A 21,401-nucleotide genomic window follows, 5' to 3' on the forward strand; every position below is an offset into this window, starting at 1 on the left:
TATCAAGACTTAAAAAGAAGTGTAGCACTAAATTAAACAGACCCTGGCAGGATCCTAAGGTGTATTCTCCGCCCGCCCACACTTCCTGAACAGAATCGATTCTTTTTGAATATTTAAATTTACTCTCAAGAAAGTGGGGTGGGCAGAAAGAGAAGACCTAATTCATTTTAGGCATAATACTATGCATGTTTAGACAGAAAAGCATCCTACAATTCCCAGAATGCCCCAGATGGCCAGGACATGCTGGGAACTGTAGGGCTTTTTTTTGTCTTAACATGCATAGGATTGTGCCTTCAGTTAAAGCTTGGAATACGTCTATTGTAATAGGGTGACCATATGGAAAGGAGGACAGGGTTCCTGTATCTTTAACAGTTGCATAGAAAAGGAAATTTCAGCAGGTGTCATTTGTAGATATGGGGAACCTGGGGAAATTTCCTCTTCATCACAGCAGTTAAAGCTGCAGGTGCCCTGCCCTCTTTTAAATCTGGTCACTCTAGTATAGCTCCTGCAGCTTTAACTGCTGTGATGAAGAGGGAATTTCACCAGGTTCTCCATATGTACAAATGACACCTGCTGAAATTCCCTTTTCTATGCAACTGTTAAAGATACAGGAGCCCTGTCCTCCTTTTCATATGGTCACCCTAATTGTAAACCATAGAAGAAGGGAGGATCAATATGCGGTACATACCGCTACTTGTGTGAGATAGAAAGTTCCCACTTCAAATTAAGTTCACTAGGTTGCCTAAGGCAAGGTGTTGTTCTCAGCCTAAGGCTTCCATCTGAAATATGGTGATAAGAATACCAGCTGAACTTGCAAGCAGATTGTAAAATAATAATAATAATAAATAAAAAATAAATCCTGAAATAATGCTATGCTTTGAACCCCTGAGATGCAGTAAATTCTAAGCTTTATTATTACTGTTATACCTAGGGTGACCATATGAAAAGGAGGACAGTGCAACTGTATCTTTTAATAATTGTATTGAAAAGGAAATTTCAGCAGGTTTCATTTGTATATATGGAGAACCTGGTGAAATTTCTTCTTCATCACAACACTGAAAGCTGCAGGTGCCCTGCCCTCTTTTAAATCTGGTCACTCTAGTATAGCTCCTGCAGCTTTAACTGTTGTGATGAAGAGGGACTTTCACCAGGTTCTTCATATATACAAATGACACCTGCTGAAATTCCCCTTTCTATGCAACTGTTAAAGATACAGGAGCCCTGTCCTCCTTTTCATATGGTCACCCTAGTTATACCAAATCTCAGAGAATGGTCTGGTGCTGTTCATTGTTGAAGCAAAGCCTGAATGGGAGAGAACAAGTAAACTCCAGGCCAAAACAATGGAGTGCAAATTAAATGCTTTTTTTAAAGTGTAATTTAAAGTGCTGGTTTTGTCCTTTGAAGCTTTGGTACTAGGTTACCTGAAGGACCACCTTCACCCATATCAGCTTGCTTTCACTTTAAGATCAGAAGGGGGGGCCCTTCTCATTTGCCAACATATGAGAACGGTCTGGTGGGTGACCACACATGAGAGGGCCTTCTCCGTGGTGGCCCCGCACCTTTGGAACAAGTTGTCATCGGAGGTCCATCATTCTCAGTCATTGCAAGCTTTTAAGAAGGCCTTGAAAACAATATTTTACCTTGGCCTTCCCTTGATATGACCTCTATTGCTGCTCTTATTGACATTGTTGTTGTTGTTGTTGCTTCTGGTTTATTGTTGTTGTTTTTTATTGCTGTTTTTATTGTTATTTCACTGTATTTATGGCTTTTAATATTTTAACTGTTTTTATACATTTTGTTGCTGTAAGCTGCCTTGGGAGGGCTTCTGCCCTGAAAAGCGGCCAAGAAATATTTTTAATAAATAAATAAAATAATTTCCATTAATTACCATTTTTAATTTAGTTAAGATTGTACATGCCTTGAAAAAAGCCGACTGAAGCACTCGAAGAGCAGGTAGTGTGAAGAAATGACAAATGTTCAAGCCCCTCATTCTTTAAACCTTTGCTGATGGCTAATTGTCTAAAGATGCAGCATGATTTTTGGTTTAACTTAAAAAAAAAAAAAAAAACAGCAGTGGAAGGGATGGAGGTCCTGATCTGGTCGGTAAACCTTCACCCTGGTTCTAAGGCAGTCAATGAGCTGTGAGCTTCTATGAAAATGGCAGCTGAGTCCCAGATGAAAAATTATGCATCTCATAAACTGCTATTCTGCGGAAATGTCAAGCTATGGCCGGGCTGTGCCTCAAACTCAGCGCTTGGCATTTTCCTTCTGTCTGCTTTGTTGCCATGAAGCAAACATGAACAGTGAGGATTAGTGTAGGCCAGGTAGCAGGCAAGCTCACTGTCAAAAATCTATTATTAGGGCTCTGATCTCTTTCCTCACAGACCAGTGACGGCGGGGGCAAGGGGAGAAAAGAGGCAGCAGGCAGGGCCACCATAATGGAATAAAGGGAATTCTTTGTAAGTCTGTGTACATAATGCATGTAAATGAGGTGCTCTAATGGGTGAGCTACACTTAACAGAAATAATAGCCCCAAATTGAAATCGTATCAGATTGGTGCTGCAGCCCTGCTCCCTGAGTAGGCTTTTTGTGGCCTTCCTCTGTAAAGTAGTCTTTAATGTGGTCTCTGCCATTCTGTCTGATTCCCTCTCCAGGTACAAATTACCTCCCACGAAAATAAACGGTCAGAGTCCCATTGATTTTATCAGAGCTGAATTGCACCCTCTGCTCTCTCACACACATGCATATCATATACATTTCCCGTCTCACGATGCCTAGATTTCGATTCATGTCTAATGGCTAGAGCTGACATCACGTAATCAATAAACAACTTGTGAGTTAGAAAACAGAAATCTCCTTCTCCTCCTCCTCCTTTCTCCCCCCACCCACCAACCCCCAACCAGGTCTTCACCAAACGATGTGTCAGAGAATCAAAACAATTCCTTCAGCCTCTTTGTCAATTGAATTTATCCATTTCCAGGAGATTAACACCTATGGTTCCTATTAATAACAATTATTTCAGGGAATATCTCTCTCTCTCTCTCTCTCTCTCTCTCTCTCTCTCTCTCTCTGTGTATGTGTGCAACCATGTGTATTTCAATATAACAAAGCACTTTGTTCGGACCTTCATCAGGGTTAGAGATGGTTTAACTACATTTCTTGAAAGAGAACAAAAGCTCAACTCAGGGATATTTTTTAAAAAGAAATAATAATGATTTGTTCCCTTTCCTCCTATGAAAACTATGGCAGGGATGCTTCCTCTGTGACTTCTCAGCTGATGTGAGTGGCAGGCAAGGTTGTGGGTGTCCTTTGTATCCCCCATCCAACTCTCAATTTAGCGTTCTTTCTGATACTTTCAGCTTTCTTTCTCCCCCCACCCCACACCACCCCTTTAAAACAGGAAGAATACAATTCAGACTGAATTAAGGATAGTTAAGTCCCATTGATTTCACTGGGAAAGAATTAAACATGTGTTTAATTGAAATCAATGGGACTTAAATGTGCTAAACTTGGGCTGGATCATGCCCTCTGTTTACAGCCTGCATGAATGCAAAGATCAGTTTGGAAAGATGTGGACAGTGCATTGTATTGGCTTCTCAGAGGCCAATGAAGACCTTAGTAGAATTTCCAGTTTTCAAAAGTTAATATCAATAAATTGTAGTACTGTCCCCCGTTATTCAATTGCCAGAATTATGCACAAATATGCAAACTGAGGCAGCAATCCTAGCGGCTGTGTTCATGAGGCCTGTTGGTGCCACCTCCCTCCTCAACCCACGCTTTCCCTCTCCCGGAGTCCACCAAGCTAAATTCCCAACTTTTTCCAAACACAGCTTCACGAGGAGGCCCTGCAGTGGCTACAAACCTGCACTTTCTAACCAAGTGACCATATACAAAAGAGGGCAGGGCTCCTGCAGCTTTAACTGTTGTGACGGAGAGGGAATTCCACCAGGTGCTGCATGCATACAAATGACACCTGCTGAAATTCCCTTTTCTATACAACTGTTAAAGATACAGGAGCTCTGTTCTCCTTTCCATAAGGTCACCCTATTCATTTGATACCTGAATTGAATCCTGGTTTTAATTCAAAAAAGATTAAACGTGAAGAAGACACGATCCTGATTTTTTTAAAAAAAGTAACGTCCACAAGTCCTTATATGTACCGAAAGTTACAGAGTGGGGCTTTCATCTTTTATTTGTTCCTAAAACTATCTCTTGCAGAATCAAGTCAACCAGCTTTTGCCTTTTAATGTCCCCACAAGTTTAAAAAGCAGCGTATGATGTGGTAAAAGGAGGTGCTGCTGGTCAGGGAGAATAGACACCATTGGGTGAATGAAGAGACACTCATTTCTAGTTTGTGGCCTACTAGAACCTGGAAGTGCATTGCAGCTTGAATGGATCTTTAACAATATATGTGCTATGTGAAAGATCTCTAATAATTTAAAGGGAATAAAGAATTTAGGAACGCATACAGGTGATATATGTTCATTTCAGTATGTAACTGTCCCATAGAAGGAGCATTTGCTTATTGCAGAGCTTCTGGCTAGTCTGAGCTAGGAACCCTGGACATTCGTGGTACCAATTCCAAAGGTGTGAAAGCGTTTCAACCGTGAACCCACTTTCAAAAGCGCTGTACAAATGTTAAAGATTACTCTTGCATAAGGAGAACAAAGCACCTATTTTGAAATTAAACTGTTGGCCTATGAATGATTAACCTTTAAAATATCTCTGTTGCTTGGTTGTATATTAGACAATGAATGATAATTATAAATTCTTGATTAATAGCCTATTAAAAAGCGAACCTGATATTAATATAAGAGTGCCTTTTAAAGTATCATCAACAAAATTAAACAGTAAAAAACATGCACATTTGTTGTTAAAACAATGACTAGATAATAATGGATCATAACTAATATACCATCTACCACAGTAAAAAGTGGGATGTACTCATGGTGGGTGATTTGCATCTTTTCCAGTGTTTTATCTAGAATGGCGTATAGATACCAGGGAAGGGTATGAATATAATTTCAATTTTTTGTTATACAAGTACATTTTTCTGACACTTAAAGTAATTGGTCTTTTGAAAAGTTGATGTAAAGTGTAATTTCTGTATTAATTTTACATTCACACTCAACTAAGGAAAAATGGCTTTTTGATTTTTATTATCTTGTGGTAACATAGTCGCCAAACTCTGTGGCAGTCAGTTCTTCCCCATTTCTGTTCAAGACAAAAGAAGCTCTCTCATTATATGCATAAAATGTGATTTTAATATCATGTCTGCTAATTGAATTAAGGCGACTATAAAGGCCCTGTTATAAAGAATAGTTAATTGTTAACTAGACTAAAAAATCTTGTCATTGGTAGCAATAATCAGAATAATAACTGATGGTTATTGACACTGAGATGGTTGTTGACACTAAGATAGGGCCCTTCTAGTGGTGGCTCCCTCTCTCTGGAATGTTATCTCCAGGCCTGCTTCAGCACTAGCTGAATATCTTTTTATTTGCCAGTTTTTGTATAGTGATTTTGACTATTCAAAGTGCCGACTGGATTTTACCAATACCTCTGAACATTAAAACAGAAGAGATTAACTTCTAAGCACCAAACTGGAAGTAAGGGTGTGTGAAACCATCTGCACTCACCGAGGTGGGTGCTTGTCCGGCTGCCGCAGCCGCCTGTACTCACTGGGCCATGTGAGCCTCAGAATATCTATTTATTTATTACATTTATATCCCGCCTTTTTTCCTCCAATGAACCCAAGGCGGTGTACATAATCCTCCTCCTGTCCATGACATCCTCACAACAACAACAACCCTGTGAGGTAGGTTGGGCTGAGAGTATGCGACTGGCCTAAAGTCACCCAGAATAGGCTCACAAGGTGCCTGCTGCCCATCAAAACCGCACACTTTCCCTTCCTGCATCAATGACAGCTGCCTGTGACGCAACGGGGGGGGGGGACCGTGCAATTTCTGGAACCTCTGTAAATGGCGCGCCCTCTCCCTTGCCCTGCACCGATGGCAGCCTTAAAGCCCCCAGTGACGCAAGGTAAAGGCGCAAATGGCCACTGATGCAGGAAGGGGAAGTGCATGATTTCAGTGCGTGGGTGGGCTGCTGCTGAGCGCTCACCAGGACCTTGTGAGCGCATGGATGTGTGTGTGCCCAAACTCGTTTCAGGAGCACCTGACTGGGTCCGGAGGGTCTGCATGTGTGTGTGTGGGCACGGGACTCCCAGGCCCAGTTGGGCACTTGAGGCATCCCTAACTGGTAGCCACATAGTCTCCATTTGTGGAAGGTTAAGGGGAAGATTACCAGAGCTAAGCAATAGGCTTGCTCAGCCCTGCTTTAGATATGAACTGTGGAGCTGTCCAGACATCTTCGAAATAGACATATTTTCAAAATAATGTACTGGGAGCACTTCTTGGCATGTTGGCCAATATCCTTGCCTCATATTTACAGTCAAATAGGGGAACCTCCATTTCGCCAAATCTCATCTTCTGGGTTCCCCAGAAAGCTATGCCTCCTGTCCTCCCACTTTCCCCCAACTGCCAATCATTTGGTGGTTTTTGTGCAGTCCCCCCCTCCCCAATTCTAAAATGTTGAAATGCCTCTCCTAAGGCTTAGTTACTGATAGTAAGAACTTTAACCCAAAGTATGCTGGTAGTTTTGGGCATTTTGACCCTACTTCTTTTGCCTTCGACCCGGCCTCTAAGAGCATCTTTGAAATGGCATATGGCCCTTTTGCTGAAATAGATTCTGCATCCATGATCTATATTTCATGAACTCAAGTGACAGTGCTCCCAGTCCTGGTCAATGTACCTTTCGAAGAAATAACTTTAAAGAAAATGATTTCCAATTGAGCAGTGCAGTCCCTAATTCTGCATCCTTGATCTACATTTTAGGAACCCAGGTGATGATGCTCCCAGTTCTGGTCAATGTACCTTTCAAAGAAATAACTTTTTTAAAAAACACAATTTCCAAATGAGCAGTGCAGTCTCTAATTAACTCATCAGTTATTACAGTAAATCATCTATTTGTTCAGCTAAGCTTTTTTTTTTTCATGATAGTGACAAGTTTTGCAAATGCAGGTTAGATGCGGCAAACATTCTCCTGACACAAAAGAGTCAAAAGAATGAAGCCAAGAGGATCTGCTGAGGGTACATGATGCTAGCACATAGATAAAGCAAATGACTTATTTTGTTTCCCCAAAGAAGATCAGGTGTATATGTAAGCCAGGAATGGGGTTTTATTTAAGACTGGGTCATACTTTACATTTCTTGCTCGTTCAAATTTCCCAGCTGTCTCCCAAATGGGAATGTATTTTCACAAAAAGGTGAAATCTGCTCAACATTTGAGCTTCTGGTAGGTCGACCAAGTCACAGAACAATATAGCCTCTGATATTTGACAAACTTTGTGTTCAGTGTGCCAGAATGGACAATTCCTTTTGTTATATACTGTGACCATGGTTTATATTACATACCAAAATGACCTTTCTATTACAACAATTAAGGCCTTCATGTCTACTGAAGATTTTAAAAGTGAAATGCTGGCCCTACTGTATATACCCCCAGGACAGGGATCTGTCTTACTATTGTAAAATATGGTTAACTGCTCTAAACTCTTAATAGAGAACAGGCGAAATCCATATAAAATAATTTGAATTATTTTCAGATAATACTTTGCTGCCATTCATTCAGAAATATAGGCTTTTCTATTTGTCTGTGTGTGTGTGTTTAAAAAAACACCTCCACAGTAATGCAAACTATATTACACTTACAAATCTATAATTTGGAGCTAATCCTATTAGAATAATTTATTTCAGTAATACAAAAATAGCATAGCAGAATGCAAACAGCAGGTTGTCCACCTATAGAACAAATTGTAGATACAATTGCATAGCATGGAAATAACCACAGCCAGACAGTTTGAAATATAAATCCTTTTAAATGGAAAGCTTCCAAATGAAAAGTGCCTGTGTTCTACTTTGTACTCTTAGGGAAATATATGGGACAAATATTGTTGATATGTGTGTGTGTGTGTGTGTGTGTGTGTGTGTATATATATATATATATATATGTGTGTGTGTGTATATATATATATATATATATATATATATATATATATATATATATATTATATGTGTGTGTGTGTGCGTGTGTGTGTACACCCCAGGACAGTACACACACACACACACACACACTGTCCAGGCATCACATTAAGCCATGGTGGGTTAATAAGCATCTCAGAATAGCTTATTTTGAAAATAAGCCAGTGATATCTCCCACATGATCAGACAAATAAACTACTGTTTGTAGCTTATTACACTACTGTGCGTAATCTGAGTCATCCTCCTGCCCCCCGTCCTGCTGCTGTCCTCCTGCCCCAGCAGTGGCGCTGATTCACCCATTGACAACATCACACCAGCCTGATTTAACCTTCCACAATATCTGAATGAGAGGAGAGAGGTTAATTCAGTGCTTTCAGCACCACACCGAAAAGGAAATGGTGGCTCAAAAAGGCTGGAAGTATGCAGTTTTGGGACCGAACTTCATACAGAGGAAACCCCCAATGCACGTTCAGAACCCTGGGCAATTATACACAAAGGAGTGAAAACCCTGGGTCCACCAACAAGGGAGTGGCACAAATAACCCCCTGGAAGTTTGCAGGATCAGGACCAAACTTCATACACAACCTTCCCTAGCAGAGATGTACACAAGGCCCATTGAAAATGCCCCCCACACTAGAGGCATTCAAGAGGCAGCTGGACAACCATCTGTCAGGTATGCTTTAGGGTGGATTCCTGTACTGAGAGGGGGTTGGACTCAATGGCTTTATAGGCCCCTTCCAACTCTACTATTCTATGATTCTTTGAAAATCCTGCGGACAAATCCAAAAGGGTTGGCAGCTGTAACTCCATGGAATTTTGCAGGAATGGGACAAAACTTCATACACAGCATCCCCTGGCAAGGGAGCAGAGAAGGCAAAATGAAAACCCTGCACAGCTCTCACCACCTGACTGAGATGGTGTTTGACACTTGGGGAGGTTGAAGAGTGCACTGGCAGGGAAAAGGGTAGGGTAGGGTTGGGTTGTGATAGCAATCAGTTGTTAGGCAGATCATGAAAACAGCGATCTGCTGACTGGAGGAGAGTGGCACCAACGGTTTTGACCAACCGACTCTACAGGTGACCAAAATAACCCACTGTGATGGCCATACAACAGGGTAACTCATGATGGGTTAAATAACCCACTCTGCAGACTGTGGATTATCAGTGTGTTATTTTGTCATACTAAGCCATATGGGGTTAAAAAAACTTTAAATGACACGATAACCCATGATGACATCTCAACCCAGTCACAGTCAGATTTGATGGAGGTTCGTTGCTTTGTGCATGAGAGGGATTTACTTACAAAGGCACCCTAAACTAGGGTGACCATATGAAAAGGAGGACAGGGCTCCTGTATCTTTAATGGTGGTATTGAAAAGGGAATTTCAGCAGTTGTCATTTGTTTATATGGAGAAGCTGGTGAAATTTCCTCTTCATCACAACAGTTAAAGCTGCAGGTGCCCTGCCCTCTTTTAAATCTGGTCACTCTAGTATAGCTCCTGCACGTTAACTGTTGTGATGAAGAAGGAATACATCCAAATGACCCCTGCTGAAATTCCCTTTTCTATGCAACTGTTAAAGATACAGAAGCCCTGTCCTCCTTTTCATATAGTCACCCTACCTAAACATAATTTTTAAAACACTTTGCATTGGGATGTGCAAAATCTTTCAGGGTATTTCTGAAGGGGCTTTCACACAGGTGGCCCAAGAAAGTGAAGCTCTGAAACTCCATTTAGTGAGATCACCTAGCTCAAAATGATTCATATCTGAACAGTCTGATGGAGCCCTTAGAAACTCTCATGCATGCAAACAACACATGAGTCCCTCTCAGGAGTTTAAAACGAATGTACGATGTGGGGGAAACATGGTTAGGCCTGGTAGCCCTACCCCCAATGTTCCCGGCCTCGTGGAAGCAGCTACAGACCTTTGTATGGTCAGTGTGAAGGACTGAAAAGGGCTTCCACATGCATTCAGCTGAATATGCTTAGAGGCCTCTATGGGCTTCTAAGTGCCTACAGCTGAATGCATACAGAAGTCCTATTTAGACCTTTCAGTGGAATGCACAAAAGCCTGAAGCTCCCTCTTTCAGGGATGGGGATGCTGAATGCCTTTCTGAACACCTGAAGAGAGCTCTGGCATGTCTTGGTAACCATAACGAAGAGCTCAAACTTAAGTAAAGATTATGTAGAAGTACACCGATACCCATTCAAGGCATCAACAAATACAAACACACACAATCCATTGAAGAATAGTGTGGTTCTATTTGGAACTGAATGACCACTATCCTAAACATGCATATTTTAATGAAACTAATGAAACTTTCAGAAACCTTCCCATCTCCTTTTCTCCAATCTTAGGGTGACCATATTTGGGAAACCAAAAAAGAGGACACCTAGTGTGTGTGGGGGAAAGCAGCTTTCTGAGTCCTGCAGAAAGTACGTTATTCCCCCGCCACCTTAAAAAACCCGATTGGAGTGGAGGAGGGGAAAGGATTTCATTCTGCACCACCACCATCTACTCCAATTGGGGCTTTTTCTATAACGTCCACAAATGACCCACTTTCCCCTTTAAGACCTCAATTGGAGCTCGGGGTGGGGGAATGATGTGCCTCAAGAAAGCATGTCATTCCCTCCTGCCATGCTAATGGCAGCCTTAAAGGGGAAGGTGTGTCATTCCAGGACATTATTGAAATTATAGAAAATCCCCCCTGATACCATGGAAAGAACAAAAACCAGGACAAATCTGGGGAAAACCTGACAGTTGGTCACCCTATCCAATCTATTACTTATTTGCTCTTCAGAGTTGAATACAAGTGTTAAGCACCTCTCTCCCATTGAAATCGGTAGAACAGAAAATGCTTTGACTGGATCATGGCCTAGTTAATCTTGGGGGCTGTGCGGTGGTCTTGCATCGATTATTCAATGCACCAGCCACATCTCAGCCATTGTGGGGCTTTCCCATGAAGCAAAAAAGTTGGGGACTTACCCTGATGTTTTTCTCTGGAGCAAGGCGAGTACGGCGCAGAGGGTGGGCCCAGCCGCTGGAAACCCTACATTTTGCAGCTGCCTCAGGATTAGCCACTGCCACCCTGCAGCAGGAAAAACGCTGGGTTTTGCTTATCATGGCAGCAACCTGCCATCATATAGTTTTAGCTCAGCTAAAAACTTTTCTTTTTCCTAAAGCTTTTAAAACTTGATTTTGTTCTGACCTTATACTGCTAGTTTTACCCTACCCAGTGCCTGTTTACCCTACCCTGTGCCTGTTTGCATTCTCTTCCCCTCCTCATTGTTTTATTATGATTTTATTAGAATGTAAGCCTATGCGGCAGGGTCTTGCTATTTACTGTTTTACTCTGTACAGCACCATGTACATTGATGGTGCTATATAAATAAATAAATAAATAAATAAATCATCATCATCATCATCATATAGCAGCTCCTTGCTCTCCCTGCACTTCTTATTTTCACCTATGCTGTAGATGCTAAAAGGTGAAAGCCACATTGCAAAAATGGGATCTACTATTGCTTTCGATTCTCTGAAGTTTTACTTCAGAGGAAGAAATTCTCACACTTTGCTCATACTGCAAGGAAAATTCCTCCCTTCATCCCCCCCCCCCCAAAGAGGTAAATTATCAACCATGAAAACAGAGCTTTACTATGGAAAAAGGGAAAGGCCTGGAAAAGGTCAAAAAGTTCAGGTGCTGCTATAATCCGCGCTATACAAATGCTTTAAATGTGTGTGGCATAGAAGACATGCTTTTCATAATGCAGCGATTTTATCGTCTTATTGGACTGACATGCCATGAACGAATATTCAGAAACGGCAGCTTAAAATGAATGAAAGAAGGGGGAGGGGGGGAAACCATGCCACCAAATGGCGTTATGTATATAAAATACTACTGCAATAGTTCTTTTATTAATTTTTAATGCGCAGCACCCTCTGTGACCTCTTTTATTCTTTCGCTGTCAACATGGCAGCATGGAAAAAAATTGAAATGGGATAATAACGCGGAGGACATACAAAAACCCCAAGAGTATGCCAATGCGTTTCCTCTTCCTTTCCTGTCAGTCTGTCTGCATTTCTTCACACACACCCCACAGATATGGATTAAGCTGAATATGCTTCAGTTTTGCCTCAAGACGACGCCTTTCTTTCCATTTTTATATTTACTTTAAATGCTACCTATTAAACACAAAGAGTGTTTATCTGTGTGAGGCTATGGACCAATTTACCATGGTAAATAGTTTCTATACATTTATAAATCAATTAGGGGGGAAGGAAGAAAAAAAAAGACACACCACATACCCAGCAAGCTAATCACCCCAGGACAGCCTTCGTGTTTTCGACACACAATGGAACTACATGAAAGAAGTCTGTTTCCCTTTGTCTGACTGGCCTCCTCCAAATATATTTGGGCTGATTCAGCTGCATTTTGCTTGAACAGTGGGACACCATTATGCTATGAATATTTACCACTGTTTATATCTCCAAGGAGACTAATCTCCATACCACTACAGTCCAGAAGCTCACGGCATTGTCTCTGCAGGACCAGGCTCATGTTGTCACAGCAACTGAGGGCACGGGGTCAAACAGATTAATCCATCAGTGAAAATAAAGCACTGCAATAGGGTACCCCAACTCCACCCGACAGAGGGTTTTAAAAATAACATTCTGTTCTGGAATCCATCATATAAAGTGTATGGTTGTATATATCACAAAGGAGTAAAAATAGAGAAATATTAGATTGGTGAATGTGGGATAATATCCCAGAAGAAACCACTTATGGAAATATGGCAAGAGGATAGATTACAAGGGAAGGAGGGAGGGAGCGGCCAAGTGCAAACAACAATAACAACAATAACAACAACTACCACCACACCTTGCGTTGAGAATGTTTGTATTTTCCTCTTGCAATGCCCTTTGATTAGCCTCTGTCTAACATGCGGCCTGACAACTGTGACAGAATGAAAAATTCCAGCAAAACTGTGGGTCGTGAGAGAAAAGAGATTTCCCACTTCGTCAGGAGTGACCCGAACACTGCATTTCGTCGCAGTGTTTCACCATTAAGGAAAGGGGCAACCCAAGAGTGTTCACAGTCAATCTGTTCCGTCTGTCATGACTATTAGGAAACGCTGTCCAACAACAAGCTTAAAAACACAGTGGGAGCTGCCACTTTCTAAGCACCTCTTGATTTTGGGCTGGCCTCTGAGGAGGCCCTTTTTCAGGGAAAAGGGCAACACCTACCTGATACGCCACCATATGTGGTCTTGTTCCCCAGTCCAACTGAAGGCCAAGGTGTGCCATCTGCTCTCAGTCCCATCAGCCCTGACACGGTGTTGGTGGCCGTAACACCATCTGCACCACCTGAGAGCAAATTTAGTGATGGCTTTAATAAGCGTATTAACAGACACTGAACATTGTTCCACGGCAATAGCAATAAGACTATTATAAAGGTAGGGCTGGCTTTCCTTCCAGCCATAAAAAATAACCTCCTCAACCAATTTATCAGCATCAGAGCATTACTTAATATTTAGGGAGTGCATTTCAAATATTCTAGGCATTCCACACTTAGACAAACTTACAACAGGAGGCACACTTGTCACAAGCAGTAACTGGTTGCAATTCCTACTTAAGTGCACACTTGATGACAAACCCATGTTTGCCTCCATGTAATGTGTGAAATGGCCAAAGGAACCAGGGGGTGTATCCAAAGAACTCTGTGTGTTTTGGCCTTCTCTAATCGCCATGCTGAGGGGATGATTCATGGCTGATTCTAAAACAATGTATTTGCAGTATGAGGGGAATACATGTGAATTTTGCAGATTCATCCCATGAACAATGTTGAGAGACCTCATGATCTTTCCTGCAAAACCCATGTTTGACACTGAGGCCTTAGCTAGACCAGGCTTTATCACAGGGCAAACCCCGGGATTGTCCCTGTGCGTCCACATGAAGCACAGGGGATCCCGGGATCAAGGAGGGATGATCCCTCCCTTGCCCCGGGATAGAGCCCTCCACTTCGGGCCCACTTTTTCTGCGGTCTTGGGCTGAGCCCGAGACAGCGGAACGTGTGGCCCATTGCCGCGGTTTGACCCAGCTCCGCGTGATTCCTCGCGCAGAGCCACGCTGCGTCCATCGGGAGTAGGGTGGGGGGAGCAGGGAAAAGAAATTATTTTTTAAAAAAGCACCTACCTTTAGTGCACGAGTGTTCGTGCGCTGCTCTTCCTTTAAAAATAAAAAAAATGCCGGGCGCGAAGCCTTTCTTCCTGAGGTCGTTGTGCCTCACGTGTAAACAGAGGAAGGCTCTCGCGTTAATCACAACGCGAGATCTTCCCTCCTCCGTCACAGACTATCAGGTAGGTCTAGCTAAGGCCTGAGCTTCAAATGCCAAATGTCTTGCCTGAGCATCCATAGAAAACATCTGTAGAAAATTTGAGGGGCAAATATCAAACACTTAAACTTCTGGAATAGCTTTGAAGCGAAATACCACCACCGCCACAGGATGTCATGACTTTCGAAAACTCTTTGGGCTAGCCACTCACACGGGGGACTAATGAGGGTCTAACACATGCACAATGTGATGCATGAAAAGCTGAGATCACAATCTCTGGATTTGATATCGAAAACGCAAAGGCCCCAATTGGTCATTAGCCCCTTCTCCACTGGCCATAAGGTCGGAAATGGAGAAGGTGTCCCTTTAATGAAATAATATAAGGAATCTATGAGGAAATGGTTTGCAAGGACACCTATTCATTTGATAAGATCCAATTTGATTATAATTTGCTTTCTTTAAGTAATTATCTAAATCAGTGCATTTTTCTTGAATTGAATTCAGAAACTGGAAACAAGATGCAGAGTGAAACTTCTTGGGAAGGGTTTGAATACCTCCAAATAATATTTTGCACTTCAGTTTTCTATTTCTGGACCAAACGTTACCTGGGACTTCACATAGTGGCACAGTGGTTTGCTCTCTCTCCACCACCACCACCACATAGGCCTCGTCTAAACTTGTCTTATAGGCCTCCATGGAGACATCCTTGTGATCGTGCATTGGTGCAAAGCACCTGCCTTATATGAGATGACATCTGTCTGACAGAGGGAAGCAGATCTGGCATCAGGGATCACCATGGTTGTATACCTGCCGAGGAGGCATCCCAGCAAGGGGCCTACTGTCAAGAGCCTGTGGGTCTCCTCCTCCTCCTCCTCTTCTGGACCAAAGGGGGTAAGGAAACAAACAGTGGTGGCAAAAGAAGAGGAGAAGGAGGAGGAGGGCAGCATCTGACACTACTTGATTGCCTTCCAGTTCTCTGCTGAGCAATTGTGAGGAGCAACAAGCAGCTGGCAACAATGGTAGTCAGGAGCAGGGTGGGTCTACTGAGGGCCTGGGTCCTGCATAGAGAGTGGATCCCACTGAGGTCTTCTTGCCCAAGGACTAGCTCAGTGTAATAGAGCACATGCTTTAAATGCAGAAGGTCCCAGGTTTGATCCCTGGCTTCTCCAGGTAAGATGAGGAAAGAACCCTCCTTGAAACCCTGGAGAGCCGCTGCCAGTCAGTGTTGACAATACTGGGCTAGATGGACCAAGAGTCTGACTCTGTATAAGGCAGCTTCCTATGTTCCTATGACTCTCCACCCCAACGACCCGGAGCCAGCACTGGAGGGAAGAACATGGCACCACCAGATGAAATCCCACATAATGTATGAAGCTGGTATGTAGGGTGACCACATGGAAAGGAGGACGGGGCTCCTGTATCTTTAACAGTTGCATAGAAAAGGAAATTTCAGCAGGTGTCATTTGTATATATGGGGAACCTGGGGAAATTCCCTCTTCATCACAGCAGTTAAAGCTGCAGGTGCCCTGCCCTCTTTTAAATCTGGTCACTCTAGTATAGCTCCTGCAGCTTTAACTCCTGTGATGAAGAGGGAACATCACCAGGTTCTCCATATGTACAAATGACACCTGCTGAAATTCCCTTTTCTATGCAACTGTTAAAGATACAGGAGCCCCGTCCTCCTTTTCATATGGTCACCCTAGGTATAGTCTTTACTGGTGTTCTTCCACGTAGATTTATCAGAGAGAGAAAAGAACAAAAAGAAAATGGGAAGTCTCATGAGTCCTCTGGCATATTTCTCACTGCCCAGTACGATGGATGCATCTGTGTTAATCAAGCTGCAAGCTCATGAAACAGGGAAATGGGGGATACATCCGAGTTCGTTACCTTCTCGGGAAGCCGTTGCAATGTTCACAATGTTGGTGACATTTGGGGTCAGCTTGGCAAAGAAAGGAATCCGAACAGCTTGCCTCACCCAGCGACAGATGTTGCGCACCAGCTCTGGATCCTGTTCAAATAGGTCAGATAAATACAGTGCTTAATTAAAAGTAATGTGATCAAAACTTTCCAACAATCTGTCGCGCTGTGGTTTGCTGAAATTATACTTCAAGGCTCTGCTTTGCCTCACTGTCTTCAGCTGTGTCTCCATTTCTCTTTCTCATTCTGAGGCAGCAGGAAAAAGAAAAGATGCAATCTATTTGATCCCTAAAAATAAAAACGGGGAGAGAAGTAGTGCGACGTAGAATTGTTCAAGCTATCATTGTGGACTACCATGGCCACAATGATGCCAGCTGATGACGCCAGCTGAGAGCATCATCAGATGGGAGGAAAATCGTGTTTCCTTACAGTCGCTTTACCTCCTGCTCCGGTCCCACAATAGGGACAAACAACTTCCTCTTTCTTCACATGGGGAAGAAAGAGGAAGCAGCAACAACCACGTGGCCCATTCTGTGGGCGTTTTTATTGCGCAAAGCAGGAAATGGTGACAAGTTTCGTCACAGCCAAAAGAATAGTGGTTTTCAGGTCCTTTTTGTGACAGGAAAAGGAGCAAAAGGAGCCGGGGACATGCAGGAGGTGGACGGCATTGTGAATAGGACCCATAAAAATCCATGAGTGGCCAGTAATGAGCATGCTAAATAATAATAATAATAATAATAATAATAATAATAATAATAATAATAATTTATTTCTTACCCGCCTCTGGATCGAGGTGGGGGTACAACACAGAATACAAAATATTATTAAATACATAAAACTGATTAAAACACAGTCTCTTCTGCTGCTCCCAGACTGTGGAATGGCCTGCCGGAGGAGACTTATCAACTTGACAGTCTAGTAGTATTCAAGAAAGCTGTCAAGACTGACCTCTTCCAGCAGGCCTATTCAGGGGAATTTTAGGATGTTTTTAGAAAGTTTTTAGGATGTTTTAACAATACATATTTTGTTCTTAATTCAGTTTTATGCATTTTATATTTATTGTTGTTCCCATATCGATCAAATGGAGAGGCGGGTAAGAAACTATTATTATTATTATTATTATTATTATTATTATTATTATTTAAACTAATACATTATTAAAACTAATACACTATTAAAATAAGAGCCAGACATCTTAAAATTCGACTGGGTAGGCCTGCTGGAAGAGGTCAGTCTTTATTGCTTTTTTATATCCAGAAAGACTGTTGAGTTGGCGGATCTCTGCCGGCAGGTCAGAATGCTCATCCAATGATACTCTGAGAGGCTCAAAACAGTGTGGCTCACCCTGCCCGGGGAAAAGGGAGACGAGGGCATGTAGACTAGAGTGGGGCGCGAATAAGCACAAAGACTTGCCACTTCCTTGAGTAACCAGCTGTGGTTTATCAAAACTCAATTTTATCAGAACTCTGCTTCTTCTTCTTTTTTAAAAAATATTAACTGTTTTAACATGATGTTTTTATTCTGCTGTTCACTGCTCTGAAATCTTTGGATGTGGAACAGCATATTTATTTATTTATTTATTTATTTATTTATTTAATTACATTTATATACCGCCCCACAGCCGAAGCTCTCTGGGAGGTTTATATTGTAAATAAAATAAATAAATAAATAGACACATAGGCACATGCACCAGAACTGGGGATGTTTTTGGAAAGGGAGTTTCAAAAATGCACCTCCCACCCCCTGCTCTCAAAAAACAATTCTCGTGCCCCATTTGGGAGAAATCCAGAACCAAATCTGTGTTCCTCCTAGAAATGGCTTGCACTGGTTCACAAATACAGACTTAGCTTCTCTTCCAGACCCCTCCCATCCACACATTCATACACCCATTCTTTACAAGCCAGAAAATAAAAGAATTTATTTTGTGAAACTGTGAGGGAAAGGTGGTGGGAAGGAAACCAGTTCGCTACCACTTGGCTCTGCAGCTTGAAATGATGGTTCTGAGCATGATGGGGAACCCTTTTCAGGCTTTCTGTACCTGGATAAGGCAAACAGTCAACAAGAAGGAGCACTCCATCCTCACCACTCTCCTTTTTCATCCTCCAGTCACGGAAGGTGACTGTTTGAAGAGGACGGCCTCCTCTGTCCAGGAAGGCAAGCCTGGATGCTGAATTTCCAGTGTCATGGTTTGCATTAGGGGTGTGCACGGACCCCCCGCTCTGCCCCGCGGGCCGATCCGAAAATTTCGGATCAGCCCGCTCCGCTCTGCGCCGTTCCGCCTATACTCCGCTCCTCTTTGCCGCGGAGCTCCGGCTCCGAATCGGAGCTCCGCAGTAGAGGGGAGTGGCGCCAGGTAAGGCCGGGAGAGGAGGGTGGGGGGGTTACCGGGCCCTGCCGCCATTGCCACCCGTGCGGCGACGGCGGCAGAGCCCGGTAAGGGACCAAGGGAGAGGGGGGCCTTACCTGCCTCCGTCCGCGGTCCCTCGGCTTCTTCAATTGAGCCCGCAGTTCAACCAGGAAGTCTGGGCCATGGCCTAGACTTCCTGGTTGAACCGCGGGCTCAATTGAAGAAGCCGAGGGACCGCGGACGGAGGCAGGTAAGGGAGAGGATGGGGGGGGTTACCGGGCCCTGCCGCTGTCGCTGCATGGGCGACAGTGACAGCGGCAGGGCCTGGTAAACCCCACTTACCTTTCTAGCGGAGCTCCGGATCAAGGCTAAGGATCCGCCTTCACCTCGATCCTCTTCGCCACGCTCCGCCGGCCCCCCAATCCTCTTTGCCTCCACCTTAAGGGCAGGCGAAGCCCCCCGCTCCGCTCCTGCTTCTCCGGTTCGAGGAGAAGCGGAGCACATCCCTAGTTTGCATGGACAGCCTTCACAGAGCCTTCTTCCTCTAGCCTGCTGGAGTCCTGTGTAGCCCTGGGCCACCTTCCCCTGCAGCCCAGCTGATCAGGCAACATTATACTCCCCAGCCCTGCCGAGCGATCCCATTGCCGATCTCATTGGGCTTAGAGGGGAAGTTCCAGCCCACCCACCCCATCTCTGGCCACTGAGATGTGGCTGGGTGGGACATACAGAAAATTTAAAGGCCACAAATGGTAGTGGTGGTGAGCATCCTTATCCCCGGCTTTACCACGAATGAGCAATTCCACAACAGCGTAATTTCAAGGAGAATTAAAATTAAAACTTCAGGCAAAAACAACCCACAGCAAATTGAAACAACTAAGAACCAAACAACCTATGCATTTCCACCTGCTCAAACTATTCCTGTTTCAGATATTCTGTAGCAACTGGAAGCCCGTGGGAGGGATCCAACCCACACTGTCCCCTCCTCCCCCACGGCAGTAGCAAATCCTAATAATTCTGTGGCAAAACTTTTGCCCAGAGTTGGCCTTGTAGGGAAAAGAAAAAAAAGCAATCGAAGTTATGGAATTCCGCACTTTTATTTATTTTCCTAACCTGTATGCAATACATAAATTTATCTCGCTTTCGAGAATGCTGTGCCTGAGTGCAGGAACAGATAAATATGTACTCCTAGTAAGGAACTTTACTGTTAGGGTTGGCATCAACAGCTGGCAGACTAAGCAGCTGCTGAGGCTCCAGTGCCCTTACAGCCCCCCCCCCAAGTGTTGATCAGGCTGCCCAGGGTCCCTCCCCCCACTGGCTGGTAAGTGTCTGTAAGCTGCCATCTTACATTTCCCAGAATGCAGCACTGAGGCACTGTGGGAAGTTCAAAATGGTATCTCAGGCCACAGCTAGACCTAAGGTTTATCCTGGGATTATCCAGGGTTCGCCCCTGCCTGGTGTGGGTTGTTCATCTAGGTGTGTCACCTAGATGAACAGGTTTGACCCCTGGACGATCCAGGGATAAACCTTAGGTCTAGCTATGGCCTCATTGTCACCTGCCACTGCTGCCAGGGAAGTGCACAGATGGGAGCAGGAGACCCATCAACATAGGAGGGGGTCCTTGAATGACAGTTTCCGGAGGGGCCTTACAAACCTCAAGCCAGCCCCGTTTATTACGGAATCTGTCCTGTTATAAGGAGGTCAGTTTGTGTGGGGAAAATACACTTCTGGCCCATAGACCACTGTCTTGCAAATGTAGTGGTCCTGAAGAAGACAGAACCTGGCAATCTCAGATGTAAATGGAAGTGATATATACAATAACCCCATCAAGACTTTTCTCTTCGCCCAGGCATTTAGCAATATGAAATGAGCCTGGGGTCTGTTTTTTAGGCTCATCGTTTTTAAAGTTGTTATAGTGGTTTTAAATATACAGTATGTGTATATTGTATGTTTTTGTGGTTTTTAATTTTTGTATATTGTTTTTAAGTGTCTTAATATTATGTAAACCGCCCAGAGAGCTTCCATCATCATCATCATCATCATCATCATCATCATCATCATCATCATCTTAAATGAGCTGACAGCAAGATATTCAAACTATTCTTCCATCCATCTCTCTTCCAAATAACTCCAAAGCACAGATTTTGGAGCGGTAAAAAGGTTTTCAGGAACATACATCTCCTTTGAAGAATAGTTCAGGATTGCAAAAAGCTAAATGGGTGTGCGTGTAGGTGTGGGGGGGGGAGGGGAGGAAAATCAACTCACACACTTTAAAGATAGAAATAGAAATCTTCAAGCACTTACTTCGCTTTAGAGGACAATCAGCTATCTGTTCTATTGATAATGGCTCTGTAGTAGTAATGCTCCTTGATTTCAGAACATAGAACAGACTTTTACTTTATTATGTTGTAATACGTCCCCTCCCACCCTTGTGATGCTGTTTGATAAGTTGCGTTAAAATCTGGAAAACCTATTTCATTATTATCATGATCTGAATGAGTTAAGAAGTTCTCAGGGTTGTATTATCGCCCCCCCCCCCTCCGGCCACAAACGTGTCCCTAAACACAAGCACATAGTCCAAGGCCTCATCTACACCATGCAAGATATTGCACTATGAAAGCAGTATATAAAAGGCAGGAGCCACGCCAAGCAGGATATACCAGTATGAAAGCGGTATATGGTATATGTCAATGTGCCCCAGCAGTCGT

General features: G+C 43.4%; 1 protein-coding gene across 3 annotated transcripts in view; it reads right to left on the reverse strand.

The window, feature by feature from the left end:
- The window catches only part of DPYD (dihydropyrimidine dehydrogenase), a 608,504-nt gene that overhangs the window by 118,821 nt on the left and 468,282 nt on the right, over positions 1–21,401 (reverse strand). For all 3 annotated transcript variants that reach the window (XM_063136148.1, XM_063136158.1, XM_063136141.1), the window contains 2 exons: positions 16,320–16,440; positions 13,346–13,465 (listed from right to left, as the gene is read on the reverse strand). In XM_063136148.1, the coding sequence (XP_062992218.1) occupies positions 13,346–13,465; positions 16,320–16,440 (241 nt within the window). The remainder of the gene's footprint in view (positions 1–13,345; positions 13,466–16,319; positions 16,441–21,401) is intronic.

Source organism: Elgaria multicarinata, chromosome 1 (assembly GCF_023053635.1).
Source record: "Elgaria multicarinata webbii isolate HBS135686 ecotype San Diego chromosome 1, rElgMul1.1.pri, whole genome shotgun sequence".
Classification (NCBI taxonomy): domain Eukaryota; kingdom Metazoa; phylum Chordata; class Lepidosauria; order Squamata; family Anguidae; genus Elgaria; species Elgaria multicarinata.